The 14,510-nt window shown below is 34.6% G+C and overlaps 2 protein-coding genes across 4 annotated transcripts; one reads left to right on the top strand and one right to left on the bottom strand.

Annotated features, from left to right (window-relative positions):
- Positions 1-404: 404 nt before the first annotated feature.
- eIF2D (eukaryotic translation initiation factor 2D) lies at positions 405-2,327 on the bottom strand. The gene has a single exon (XM_066405900.1). It carries the CDS (start codon positions 2,187-2,189, stop codon positions 462-464), a length of 1,728 nt encoding a protein of 575 aa, XP_066261997.1. The 5' UTR covers positions 2,190-2,327; the 3' UTR covers positions 405-461.
- A 420-nt stretch (positions 2,328-2,747) lies between these two features.
- On the top strand, positions 2,748-14,353 carry LOC136415793 (early endosome antigen 1-like). 3 transcript variants are annotated; one of them, XM_066400599.1, is made up of 22 exons: positions 2,748-3,104; positions 3,775-3,927; positions 4,163-4,371; positions 4,491-4,515; positions 5,273-5,301; positions 5,511-5,607; positions 5,903-6,085; positions 8,426-8,521; positions 8,576-8,662; positions 9,059-9,100; positions 9,151-9,291; positions 9,373-9,435; positions 9,489-9,584; positions 10,484-10,567; positions 10,616-10,756; positions 10,846-10,959; positions 11,179-11,973; positions 12,034-12,390; positions 12,625-12,839; positions 13,435-13,632; positions 13,850-14,045; positions 14,140-14,353. In XM_066400599.1, exons 1-22 carry the CDS (start codon positions 2,910-2,912, stop codon positions 14,281-14,283), a joined length of 3,660 nt encoding a protein of 1,219 aa, XP_066256696.1. In that variant the 5' UTR covers positions 2,748-2,909; the 3' UTR covers positions 14,284-14,353. The 3 variants fall into 3 exon arrangements, with proteins under 3 accessions (XP_066256696.1, XP_066256707.1, XP_066256716.1); XM_066400610.1 differs by lacking the exon at positions 13,435-13,632 and having other exon boundaries at positions 2,749-3,104; XM_066400619.1 differs by lacking the exons at positions 2,748-3,104; positions 3,775-3,927; positions 4,163-4,371; ... (1 more) ...; positions 5,273-5,301; positions 5,511-5,607 and adding an exon at positions 5,709-5,843.
- The last annotated feature ends 157 nt before the right edge of the window (positions 14,354-14,510 follow it).

Raw genomic sequence — 14,510 nt, 5'->3', positions numbered from 1 at the left:
ATATTATTAACAATATTTTTATATATTTTTGTTGTAGAGTAATATTATTGTTTATGTTGATTTTAAAAATGTATTAAAAGCCCTGATATGTAAATTTCTGAGTGTTTTCCTGTCATGTGAATAAAAAAAATGCCTTCATTTGTAAATAAAATGCATCATTTGTACCCAAGAAACGATGTTTAGCTTATTTTTGTATGTGTATTTGAGACTAGGAAGTGAGCATTTAAAATCTCCTCTTGCCTTCATACAGGACCTACTATGTAGGAGGTACGCTACTAACACTATTACATTACACAATATTTGCCTTATCAGGGACTCTCTTTTTGGATCGTTTACTTCAATTTTTCAACTAAAACCGAAGGATTTTGGACGTTCTAATTATAAATGGTAAAAAAAATACTGCTGGTAAACAGAGATATATTTACATGATATCAAAAACCATATGCAAATAAATCACAATACTATTTCTTCTTTTTAGGGGCCAATTCCAGCCCTCTAATATACTTTTTAGGAATCTTATATTTTTCAACCAACAAATTATGTATGAACACCACCTGGTTTCCCTGCACCAAAAGTTGGTCACATCTTTTTCCTGGAGGAGTTGGAGTAATACTGGTGCTTGCAGCCACTCCATGTTGGCAGTCCTTGGCAAACTCATTGATGTTTACCCCAAAAATCTCCAAATTGTCTACAAGTGTGACTTTCTTATTCCCAGATCTCACCGACACACTCATTGTAATAGGGGACACTTTGCCTTTATTGAAAATTTGGTCATTGCCTGAGTTAACCTTGAAGCATGACTTCATTGATTCACACACTTTCTCAAATACCTCTTCCCATGAAACTGGATTGTCAGTTTTGCATATAGATCTCAAGACATCAGTGTTTGGTTTGACTAACTTTGTATTTTCAATCACCTGACTGTTATTGGACTTTACATATTCAGTTACTAATTTTCGTATGTTTGGCCTATCAACAATGTCCCCTTTTTGGTAGCCAGCTGGCCAGAAAAAGGGTAGCACATTAGCTGTCACTACATAGGACTCAGTAATAACTGTTTGTTTTTGACTCTCCTCAACATTGTCTTTTTTAGGCCTATTTTCAGGTTTTAAATAAAATTCGCTAAATTTTGGATGATTTTTGTTTATGTCTGTCACAGCTTCAACTCCCTTTTTAATTTCTTTAATTGTTATCAATCCTATTTTGGCCATTTCCTCTAAATAAGGCTTCAACTTTTTGTAGGAAGTTTTTTTAATGTCTAAAGTTGTCCCTTCAGGGCACATTGGAAGCATTTGCAGCTTGAAGAAGTTTGAAATCAATAATGGCAGTGTCAAAGTCTTTGAATATTTTATTGAGGCCAAAAAGCAATAATTTAAAAGTTCATCCATATCTTCAGTACTATTACTAACATTCTCTTGATAATGAGTTTCTAATGCAGTTTCTTCACTCTCTTCAATGCTATTACTGCCCACATCCTCATTTATACTAATATCTGCTTTTACAGAAATAGTTTCTACAGCTTTACTTTCAGGACTCACTCTTGCTTCAATAGCAGGAAAGTCGGAATCATAATTATTTAAAAGCAACCATTCAGGTGCCCCTAAACTTGGCATTGATCCACTGGAGTTTCCATCAATACTGCATAAATGATCGCCAAAAAAATGATAAATAATTACACACTTTCCTTTCCCACCTGCATGATCCATATCAAAAGAACTTTGGGCAGCTGTTCCAACTGCAAATGCCGCCTTATTTACTGAAGTATTTACATATACAGGAGTTCCTTCTTGTACGCTATTGAATTTAAGTAAACCTGAATTAGGAGGAGGTGTTATCACTCCAGGCAGCATTAAGTCTGCTCCCGAGCTAATGAAGTTCACCACTTGAGGATGAGTTGTAAAGTTTGAAATTAAGTTTGAGAACTTCCATAGTAGAAACACTGTAGGAAATACATTGTTTTGTACTGTGAAGAACAATGGCTGTTTCTGTAGCACATAGACTTGGACTATTTCATTGCTATGTGTGACTAACTTGATGCAATTTAATGGGTCTTTTTTGTTGTTGAGTAAGACGTTTAGGTCGTTCTCAGCTATGCCTGGGAAGCTCTTAGATAATATGTCTTTTATTCCTTTTCTTTCCGAGCCTTTTACTTGATTGTTGCTTTTTATTCGTACAGGTTTTTTGAACATCTTTGTGCACGTTTTTAATACAGCAGTATTTGCAGATTTATACAGGAGCAGTCAGTTAAAATTAATGCTATTTTTTTAACAAATTTTGCTTGATTTCAACCATATTATCTTGTTTTCAAAATTGAACATTTTTCGAAAAATCTCAAACTTAACCTCAAATAAATTTAGGAAATTAAGAAACGTCATAAAGCAAATTAAGGTGTTTTTTTTTTGTTAGATCCACACACTTTTAGAGTATCTAGCTGGCCATTAGAACCTACTTTGGTATTATTGATATGTGTGGGATAGGGCCGTAGATACTGCGAGCGCTAAACGAATAAAGGAGCGATAATTGATGGCTATTAATTTATGTTGCCTTAATTCAATCAAGATTAAATTAGGTACATTAATCTACTTAGTCTACATAATTTACTCAGTTTCAACGTAGTGTATTTGAAAGCACTTTACTAATTAAACTGTTTTGATTGCAATTTTTTATATCCTTTTATTATGCAAATACAATAATTTAATTGTAACATTTGCACTAATCAATCTAGAGTCTTCCCATTTGAACCACAATTTATGGCGAAAGTACCCAATCCGAACAAACAAATAATTACCCTTCGCAGAACCAGAAGGCCTTGCACACCCGCATTTGTTATGATAACATTTGTTTGCAATTGTTAGCTTAGTTTATTTCTCAATTTAAATTCAATGTTGTAGGACTTAAATTTCTTGCAAATGTACTCGTCTCATACATCTTCAAACCATATAACTAACTTTAATCCTACAAACATGTCACAAGGATGTCCAGTTCTAATGGGGAACAACATCTGTGGAGAACCAAATTCCCTCGACATAATGAAGGACTTTAACCGCCTCTACAAGGATCGCATGGAACAGGTAGATTCTGAAGCTGCAGAAGACTGTCTACAAGTAAGGATACTTTGGTTGATAGTTAATATCTATAATTAACTATGTTCAATAACACTGAGACAGATTGTTCTTTTTTTTAATTTTCAATAAGAAAAATACAAATTTGGTGGTTGCTAAAATAAATGCAATAATTTGTTTTATCATTGATTTTAAGCTGTTAGTACTGCACAATATCATTACCAATATACTATTTAAAGCTGCCAATTAAGCTGAAACTAACATACCTTAATTCCTACTTACCAGTAAATCTCCTTGTAATGCACCTAATGCATGGGTGAAGAAATAAATTACACAACAAACAACTAACAATTACTTTTCAAATTACGACCTAACTAAACATTGGTATCAAACAACTGTTACCTATACTATACTGTTTGAAATCAAATATCGATCGGCAGAACAAAATAATCTTCTTAATGTGGGGTCTCATGTTTAAATAAAAAGTGAGTTTTCCATCTATTTACAATACTTATGCTTTCATTATCTATCTAACAGTTCTCATATAATATCCACCCAATTGTTGGCAATAAACCAGGGTATAAATATGATTGAGGTACTAGTGCCAAAAGATCCAACTGCCTTCACCATTTTTATTGACACTGAGTTTGTATTGAGAAAGGTTGACAGGACCAAATAAAGATTATAAAATACATTTTTTTTCATTTTCTAGGAAAAAATTAAACTTCAGCAAGAGTGGATTAGAAATTTAACTCAGCAGAATGAGATGCTAGTCAGAGCAGTCCAGGAACTAGAATATGAAGCAACAGATAGAGTCCAGCAACTAGAGGAAAAGTTACAGAAGAGCGCACAGTGTCTTTGCGAGGTGAGTCTTACTTTTTATTTTCATTTTTATATATGTACATTCCAACTGCATAACTTTCCCACCCTTTTTATCATCCTGAATGATAAGTCCTTGCTCTTTATATGTCCTTGAATGAAGTCTACATTTGATTTGAGTGATTTTATATGAAAAAACTAAGAAGGCAAGATATAAAAGTAAGTAAAAAATATTTATTTAGTATATTAGATAGAAGGTATTGTATGTATTTTTTCTTTAGGTAATGAAAAAATATCGGGAACATGACTTTGCAGCCGATTTACTTGCGGAACCTTTGCAAAAAATATCTCATTTAGAGGATGATATAAGGAATGTTCTTGAGTTTATTAGACGAATAAGGGAGAGTCGCAAATGGAGTCTAGATGGTTTGTTTTTCTACACTATAACTGCTATAGATCTCTTGGGGACGAAATGCGAATATTCCAATAAGTAAGTTAATTTAAGAGTAATTTGCTCCGGAATTTCTCATTGTGCTGAACTTTAATAAACACTCTTATTTCCTACATAAATCATAAGAGAAGTTCCATGTTTGCATCTTATTATTTCAGGTTTGCAGATGAGGATTCTCGTGAGGTGCGTAGATTGCACGATTGCTTTTTAATTAAACAAATAAATGTCGTGGTGGTGTTATAAACCCGTTGTCCTAATCTCTCAACATTGAGATCCAAGACTCGTTCCCTTTCCCGCATTGCAAAGAGAGGATTAAGCCATTACTTTTCCCCAACCTTTATGTATGTGGTGTTTGGACGTCAGCAGGGTTTTGATCAGCATGTTTATTGGTATCAATTTACTAATAGTTCAAAATTGATCTATATTCAAAAGCAAAAGCACTAGTGTTAGTCAACTGACACCAATGATTTCATGAAAGTCTAAACCTTGCATTGCTCATTTTTCAATGAAATAAAGCAATGGGTGTTTGGTGTGGTTTGTTTTCATAGCGTTAAGTTAACCATCGTTTCATAGTTTCAATTATTTAACGTACGTTGCGTTGTGATTTGAACGAATTTTGGTTCACGATTAGTAATTTTAAAACCGAACATTTATGAAATAAAATGTTTGTGAATCCTAATAACTCTGTCTTTGGCGAATCCCTAATGTAAAAAATAATAGAAAGAGACAAACGTTAAAAAAATACATACCCAAAAAAATTGAAATGATTTGTCAAGCAAGTCGCTTCTCAAGCCTTCATCTAATTTAAGATTTTTAACGTAAATGTAACATGGAGGGTAGGTAACCTCAAATGAATAACAAAAGGTGACTGGTTTTAATTGGGAAGCATTTGTGTCGATTTCTTGTTATTTGCTTTTGCACTGATACATTTTTATTTTAGGAAAAAGAGTTGCTTCAAGACCAGGAACAGTAAGTATTTTATAATTTACATCTCTGTATAAGGAGGGGGAAAAATAGGTCGTTTTAAACTTTGATTTCTTATAAACTAATAATGTTAAGAAACACAGGGGTTTTACGATAAAATAAAAATGGCTTGTGGATAATCCGAAAAGAACATGACATTTTATAAAAAGCAATGGCATGTTGTATTTCCGAAATTACACTGATATGGCTTTCAGGACAATTCAAGATGTGATTCACTGCAACTGTGGTAATGTAAAGAAAATTGCTGATGAGTTGGAGCTGCGCACCACAGAATGCGAGTCGCTAAAGCAAGTAAGACACTTTTATTGTTTTTAATTAGATTAAGTGATCAAATAATTAAAAAGTAAGAAAGATGCACTAATAGTAATAATATACGCGTCTTTAGCTGAGTCATATAAACGCCAGAATTAAAAAAGTGCAACAGTGAAACTTTGATTTAATATAAGAAGGGCTGATATTGACGTGCTAGTGATACCGTTATTTTCTTTAAAATAATACGATTTCAATGAAGATTCCACTGTTAAACGGTAAAAACTACAAATTTATTAAAGCAATATTAACTTATTTTTTTTTTGTTTCTTTGTAGGAAATGGCCGACATGAGACAGGCTTTAACTGAGGAAGTTGCTTCCAAGCACGACCAACTTATTCTTATAAAAAAGGATATTCAAGTCTTCGAAGAGCAGTGCATGCAAGCCGATAAGCAAACTGCCTTCAAAGAAGACATTATTAGGGAGTTGAGGAAGGAAATTAAGCGACTTAAACAACAGGTGCACAATTACCGCAAGAACTAATTGGATAAAAATTCCATTTAAATCCAGATTTCTATTCCCGAAAAACCCTTAAGTCCTTCTCTAAGGAAGTCTACCCACCTCCTAACTCAAAGTCAACAAGCCCTCAGTATGCGAAATAGATCAACCTTACATAATGATGAATCACTGCTCCAAAAAGCAAACGAGCAGAAACGCAGTTATCTATATAAGCAAAGACGGCAGCGTCCACAAAGAGGAGCATAATTTAGACTAATCGAGAAAAGTGAATAAATTCGAACATTCACAGGTTTCCTCGAAATGTAAGGTCAAATTTAAGAGTGACAAGTCATTTTTCCCCATTTTCAAGAGAGAGATTGATTGTTATAGTGAAAAATATGTTCAAACCTATGAAAATGCCCTTTAAATTAATCAATAGGTGTAAAACCTTCATGAAACAGAACGAATATGTTTTAAACGAGATCGATCTCGAAGAGGTCTGTTGTAAAGGAAAGGTGATTCCGGTTAAAATGTACGTTGAGTTTTTAGAGAAAAGAATCTTCTAGACGCTTATTTTAGATATTTGTACTTAGTTTTAAGGGTAGTAAATACATTTTGTACATTATAAGAGAAAAGATTAAATCAGCTTAAAATGAGAAAAGTCATTGTTAAAAATAATGGGAACAGTACAGGGGCTTTTATTTTAGGTGACAAAAAAGTATTTGAATTTAGTTGCTGAACAGTTAACCGCATCATTCGAAAGCCAAAATAGTAACTCGGTGAGTTGCGCGAAAAAAGGAATAGCTGAAGCAGCCATAAATCTTATTTTTTCGTCAGAAATCTTCAGAAACCTCAAACAATGTTTCATCATCAAAAACAAGTGATATTCAGGAATTGAAGAAGTGTATGAAAATAAAAGATGATTTGTTAGTCAAGCAAATTTCCCTTATAAAATTACTGGTGACTAAGCTATACTGTGTTGATCGAGGTTTGAGCTATTTGGAAGAAAGGGCCTTATCAATAGTACGATTTCGATGGATTTTATAGTAACACTTTACGTTAGATGGTACAGTTTTTTTAGACCAAACTGTCACCAAAAGGAGATGTGATAGAAAAGGATTTGCTGCGGTTCCAGAATACCTTGAACGAAGTGAAAAGTCTCATACAAGTTAGTTTGAGCACCTGAGAAGTAACGTTTCATTTACATTTGGTTTTTTAATTAATTTTTTGCTCAGTGCATTTTTGTATACAATATATCTTTAATTGGCTTTGTTGGTTTATGTTTATTGTCCTGGATAGCACAGGCTTTTAAAGGACATTTTGTTGCTCTTTGTTTTTTGCCTCTGCAACCTTTGAGTTATTGATGGTCGATGACACATTTAAGTAGAGAAGCAATTTAAATATAGACAGTATAACGCGTGTTCACTTTACATTTACGCACGAAACGCTCCTCTGTGCACCGCGTTTTGCAGTATCTCCCACATACTTTAAAGGCCTATAAGTTCTACAAAATACTATTTTTAACACGTTTTTAGACAACTTCCGCTTCGGTAATGTTTCTTCAGATCAAGGTATTGAACCTTCTTAAACTTCCTACACATCTCATATAGGCAAACAATTCCAGATCCAGAAGTTAGAGAGTGAAAATGCCACATTAAAACATACTCTCACACTAGATAAGACTTACATAGAGCAACTGGATGAACAATTCAAAAGCTTTGTAAGAAGCCATTTGTGCATTTGTTAAAATAAAACTGACCACAAATTTGAAGTTGCAAGATAGAGATGTCCTCAAGCTCAAGAACAAAATGTTAGAGAAGAGATCGAAGAGTGTACTCAAAGAGAAGGAATCACTGATTTGCCACTGTAAGGCTCTAAATGTTGAAATCCAACGGCTTAAAGACGAGAATGTAAGATCTTCGATCTTTAAATTTATTATCTTAACACTTTTACATAGAAGAACTTGCAAAAAGAGGTCACAGTTACTAGAACTGAGCTTGAGGTTCTAAATTGTGAATCGGTAATTCAACAATCGATCTCAATGACTCACTTACACCTCATGAAAAATCTTCTTAGGCAGTTTGCAAAAAGAACTTGATGGAGTTCGTGGATGATAATAGAAAAACTACAGAACAGGTTTTTTCATTGAATCAAGAGGTGTGTGCTAGACCTAAGTCTAGGATGTAAACTGTAATTATCTTACCGCAGAATAGGGGCTTATCAGAAACCATTGACGAACTAAGATACCAAAGTGAATATATCACCAGTGTAAGTGAGGGTTTCCTGCTTTATGTCCAAAATCCCTAATATTTGCCCCTTCATTTCACATATATATTCACGCTCACTTAAATCACTTAATAGTTTACACAAGACGAAGTTGGCAAGCTGAACCATACAATTGAACATTTGAAAGACGATTTGGAGAAGACTAAAAGAGCTCAGGAGGAACAGGAACAGGTATGAGTCAACGCTTACTTTGTTGCATAGGTTTATGGACAGATTTGTCTTTAGTGCCATCAAAGTGAGATTTCTTTATTAAACGAAACCATTACTAGTTTAGAAGCAAAGTTGAAGAATTCAGAGGAAAAGGATCAAAAGGCAAGTTTTGAATGTATTTACCTTATGCATATGGTAATTTCCGTAAACGTTGTTTTCTAGGCGTCTAAGGTATGTCAACCAATGGAGATCTAAAGTTGGATTTCTGGAAAGTTCTGAAATAAGAGTGCATTGTATAATTGTGTTGTCGTCTCATCTAAAAGCAGATATTCAAATTCTCTCATACAAAGACCATCCAATTTTATTATTTGTGAATGGGAACAAGCATTCATTCATACTTTCCAGCGCTTTGTTAATACTTACGTCCTTTATGCAAGGCTAAAAATACCCCCTTGCAGCAATTAAGCTACTTTAAAATTATTAGGAGCGCCTCTTGCAGTGCGAGCATCCAGATTATCTGCCTTTCTAATTTAAGACTTGTTTGTATGTTTATTTCAGGTCCAGGCTGATTTGGAAGGGAATGACGTGCAGTTAGTGAAGGTAAAGCCATAGTACATGTGCTCAGTTTTCTGCATGGGTGCATATTTCAGGTTTTAAATGACACCAAATCCAAAATGAAAGTAGAGATTGATAAAAGGAATAGTGAAATTCGCCACTTGAAAAACACGATAAATGAGTTGGAATCCGCCTTGAAAACATGCGAAGAAAGAGCTACCAATCTTCATGAAGCCGTAAGTACCTTAACCATTAGATGAAATTAAATTTCCGCCCTTTTGCTTGTTTTTTCTCTCTTCGACCCTTCAATTCTACAGGTAGCTTTATATTCTAATTCTATAAACGTGTTGGAAGCGTCCGAGGAGGCAGCGAAGTTACAAGTAAGTGCTTATTTAATTTAATTTTTAACGTTTTTTCTGATTAAAAAGTGAAGATGCAACAGCAGAAAGTGACCATTTCGAACTTACAACAAGCTTTAGTGGAGGCAAAACAGGAGGTAGATGAAATGCGCAAGAAAACTCAGGATAATGTGAGTGATAGTGGCAGTTGGGCTGCATGGTTTGGATTTAGTTCCTCCAGTGATGTGACCAATAATAACAACTCGAGTAAACTACCAGTGTTGGGTAATAATAACAAATCAGTGCATGATATTTAACGATTTGAGTAGGATTTATTAGGTCGTTGCTGGTGAAATTTTGATTAAAAGTAGCTCATTGTGAATATGCCATTGGGCATGAGATAAACATATGAATATGATAGTAACTTGTCGATAAGGTGCATTTTGCTGGGGAGATTAATTTGATTGGGCTTATGTACGGGGCTGGACTTTGTGCTTTTATTTCTAGAATTCCCTAAAAGGCGTTGAGGAATTCGAGATGTTTCGGCCCTCAAACATGCATTTTTATGACTTTTAATGTTTGTACAGCAATGCACTCTAACGCGCTATTAAATTACATTTAATTTAATGATAATTTGACGCCTTGGTTGTTCCCAGTGCCTGGATAAATAATTGGAATTCAGTAGTTTTTATGAAAAAATCTAAAATTAACTTTTCCATGTAATTGTATTTTCTTAATTAACTGAAGTCTTTTCATTTAATGTCGTTAGTTTAGTGTATGATTTTTTGTATAGTTAACCTGAATTAATATTAATGTCTAACTCTTTTTAAGCCAATTACTCTTGCAATCGCCTTAGATTTTCCCTTCTTAATCGTCCTTGTATCTCTTACGATTTCAAAATAACAATACATTCATATCTAGTTTTGAAAACTGTATGTATATCTTTTTAATATTTTTGTGGGATTTTATTTTGTATGTTGTGTATTTATTTATTTATTGATTCTAATATAAGTGGTGTCAAAAATGGTTCTTTAAATATACAATATCTTTGCCAAAAACACATTTTCTTTTGGCCTTAAAAACATTTCAGGATATGAAAAGGCAAGAGATACTCACGCTTTTGGAGCTCACAGTGAGAGATATGGAGGAAGAAAATGATTTGATCAAGAAACAGGTAATAATTTTCACATTTCCGCTGTTTGCGCTCAAAATTCAATTTTAGAACGAAAAGATTAATAGAGAACATGAAACGCTACAGGACCTGAACTTTAGCTTAGAAATCGAGTACTGCGACAGTTTACAGGACATGGACACCTTGGAAAACCAACTTAAAAAATACCGATACTTATTTAATGTCAATGAAGTAGGTGCACTATTGCTTTCTTTTCCTGCATGCTTTGGCTTTAGTACTACGAGCTACATAAATGTTATTGATTCCTAATTTACTTTAAGGAACAGATGAAAAATTTATCTAAGCAAAAGCGCTGCTATGAAGAAGTTATTGCGTACTTTAAGCATGAAATGGGTCTGATGGCGGACCAGCTTACCAACCTCCAGGAGCTTTTGGTAAGTTCTGGCTCAATAAACTTTTTCATCCCCGTGTTAAAATAAAAATAAAAACATCAATCGCGATATTTCCGCTCATAATTTTCATGGTGTAAAAGTAAAAACGTTAACAAGGTAAGTACAATTTCTCCTTATTACTTATTACTAAAAGGGCATATTATGTCTCTTACACTGTCACCTTCGACCCTCAATGCTCATAGACTTTTTCCTTGGTTGCAGACTTTATCAAACGAGAGCGCCCAACAAGAGTCCAGCAAAGTAATGCAGGCCTTCATAGAAGTCCAAACATTGAACGAAAAACTCTCTTCCCAGCTGTGTGCCTGTGAGCAAAAGGTGCAGCTTGAGAACCAACTGAACCAACTTCACGAAACCAAGATCTGCGAATTGCAACAGCTACTCACTGAGAGGGAACTAGACTTAAGCAAACACGATGACGACGTTCTAAACATCCGTAAAACCTTAAGCGACTCTTTAAGACAGAACGAAGACCTTCAAACAACCATAGAAGGGCTCAACAAAACCATCGGGACCTTACAGTGCTCAATCAAAGAGTATGAGTATGAAAATTGCATCAGCAAAAAGAAATGCGCGGAGCTCCAAAACCAAATAGGCAGCTATTGTGAAAAGCTTGAAGATTTAAAGAGGAGTTTAGATGAAAAGACTGAAGAATGTTTGAAATTGGAGATAGATTATAATAATGAGAAGCGAGCATTGAAAACTGCGCAGAGACGGTTGCAGGAGACTAAGCGTCATCAGCAGCAAAATCATAATGACCTAGTGGATTCTCTGGAAGATTTTAAGCAAAAGTTGGCTTTGAGTGAAGATAATAGCGGGTCATTGAGTCGGGAGTGGGAGAATTTGCTGTCTCAATTGACCAATCTCAGCTGTAAAACTACGGTTGAAAATTTGGAGACTAAGCAGAACAGGAGCGATCCGAAATTGGAGGACATTTGCTTGGGGTGTCCTTGTGTGATGGAATTTTACCATAAAATGATGGACATTTTAAAACGATCTGTGAGTAATTATTTCGCATTCAAATACGGAGAATCAAAAAACTTATTGGTATATTTCCAGGTTACAGAATTAAAAAAGAAGCTCTCAGACACTCAGCAAAGGAACAAAACCTTGGAAGGGGAAGCCAAAATCAAAGACAGCCAAATCACCGACCTGAAGAAAACCCAAGAAGAACTCAACCAACAATTGTCGCAAAGTTCGGAGAACGATAAGAAAATAACCGATTTGCAGTATGAAATCGACCATTTGACACAAGAATTGCAAGTGAAGTCGTTGCAAATGGACAACGTCAGGAAGAGCGTCAATGAAATAAACGGGTCGAGGTGCGTTCAATTAGCTTGTGCCCAGGAAGAAATTTCAAATCTAAGGAGCGACTTGGCGAATGTTCTTGAGAGAGAGTATACACTAAATCGTAAGGTATTGAATGCAAATAATTTTTTGCTAATACAGGGTGGTTCACAAACAATGACAAAAAATTAAACCTCGCATCCTTTGTTAAATTTTAGGAGGGTGTTTCATGTGAACTTTTGCGCTAGGATTCTTCGTTACAGCCTTACGCTCAGTAAAGAACACGAGGTTCAATTTTTAGTCACTGTTCTCAAGTTAAATCACCCAGTGTAATTAAAAGAATGGTGAATCATTGAACTCCAGATTACTGATCTACGAGCTCAAAGCGATAAGCTTCATTGCGTAGTGAACTGCTTAAATGAGAAGAATAAGATGTTTGAAGATCAAGAAGATCAATACTTGTTGAAAATTAAGAACTTGAACACCGAAAAAGAAACGTTAATTAGAAAAAACAAGGAACTTTTCAGCGAGTTGAGAACTATTCAGTCTATGACTTACTCCAGCAATAAGCAGCAGAGGTAAGTCACTGTTAGTAACTAGAACTACCTATAAGCGCGATGCAAAGCGGAACGAAACCAAAACGCGACTGCCGAATAAATCACCTCAAATGGGATTATGACAAATTTTATGAGTCAAGATTACTCGCTTCCTTTTTCTTCGTATTTTGCCCACCAGAAGTCGCTTTAGCTTTTCAACACAACACATTGATGTGAGATTATATCTGTCCTTGTCCCAAATTTAAAGAACACCGTCCATCTCTTTTAGGTTCTGTTGTATACCGTATTTTTAAACTCGATTTCAACTACTCGGCTTAACTTCGATCTGAGGTAAAGTACAGAATTTGACATTATGATATTGTTTATTTCTTAAAATCGCCAGTCACACTGCAGGTGGAGTTTGAAACATACAACAAAGTCCCATTTTCTAGGACTAATTATCCACTGCACCAATAAGTTGATTTTATAAATAGTTATTATTTGAAGGTCTGTAAAAAATTCAATTATCGATTATTTTGGTTTGGTACTAAAGCCTAAGTGATCGCCGGTCATACTGATTGTTTTGTTTGACAACAGCTTGCAGTATTAAAACAAACATGTCTTGTTTGACATATAGGTTGACGACAGAGTCAGTTAAACAGCTTGAAGCAGATATCGAAGATCTGAAAAATAATAAATCTGATATTTGCCAGGAGAGTAAAAATGTCATTCAGAATGTCAGGGCGTGGGTAGCCGAGCAAAAAAGGATTAATTCTGTTGTGGCCAAGAGGGAGCAACAGTTTATTCAAACCATCAAGCAATTAAATGGGGCCATGTACGTTTGTGTCCTGCATGTTTCAAACTATTTTCTAACAGAGTAATCTATAATCTATAAGGACTTGATGATGTGTTTTAACCATTCTAACTTGTTTTTTTTCGACAGTGAACTAAAAATCATTGTTTTGCGTTGCATGTGCACCATGAGACGTATATCATCCTATTTGATGGCCTACTTGTTTATTGTTGAAACATGATTAAATATGTTTTTACAGCGATATTCTTAGTATACATCAAAAATCATCACCAAACCAAAGTGGGAGAGTCAACAGATCAACATCATATGGTCAAATATGCGCGTCTCCATGCAGTTTGGGATCACAAGGCACTGCCTCAGTTTATGACGTAGAAAGCCCCCCACCAAGTCTTGATTTTGGGAATAATAACCAATGGTATTCCCACACCTTTCAGGTAAGGTGTGGAGTCACTGCGTTGAATTAAAATTACTTTGAAGATATTGTTGGTTTCAAATTCATCATTACAGGTAAGTTCTTTGTGTTTTCAGGTAGAATCGGAGAACGAATCTGAAGACTATTGTTGCGTTGGCGCCTTGGAGAATTTAACCGAGCAAATGAGAAAATCGAATAAAATTTGGATGGAGGAGAAACGATCTGTGAGAGAGTGCAAGGATAAAAAGCAAAATAAATAGCTTAGAATCTCATATCTACATACATATTATATATTAATTATTATTTATTTATAACTATGTATTAGTTTGTTATATTATATTTATGTTATTTTTATGTATCTTGTATAATTGATTCATGTTATTTAATTTAAGTGTTTACTCTTATACCTATGTTTGAATCCACCATTAATTTTTAGTCCAAAATCCTATTGGCCAGACCTCGTATAAATACACGTCGACTGCTCAGG

The sequence above is a fragment of the Euwallacea similis genome, chromosome 2 (genome assembly GCF_039881205.1).
Source record: "Euwallacea similis isolate ESF13 chromosome 2, ESF131.1, whole genome shotgun sequence".
In the NCBI taxonomy this organism is placed as follows: domain Eukaryota; kingdom Metazoa; phylum Arthropoda; class Insecta; order Coleoptera; family Curculionidae; genus Euwallacea; species Euwallacea similis.
This window is presented reverse-complemented; position numbering and strand designations above follow the sequence as displayed.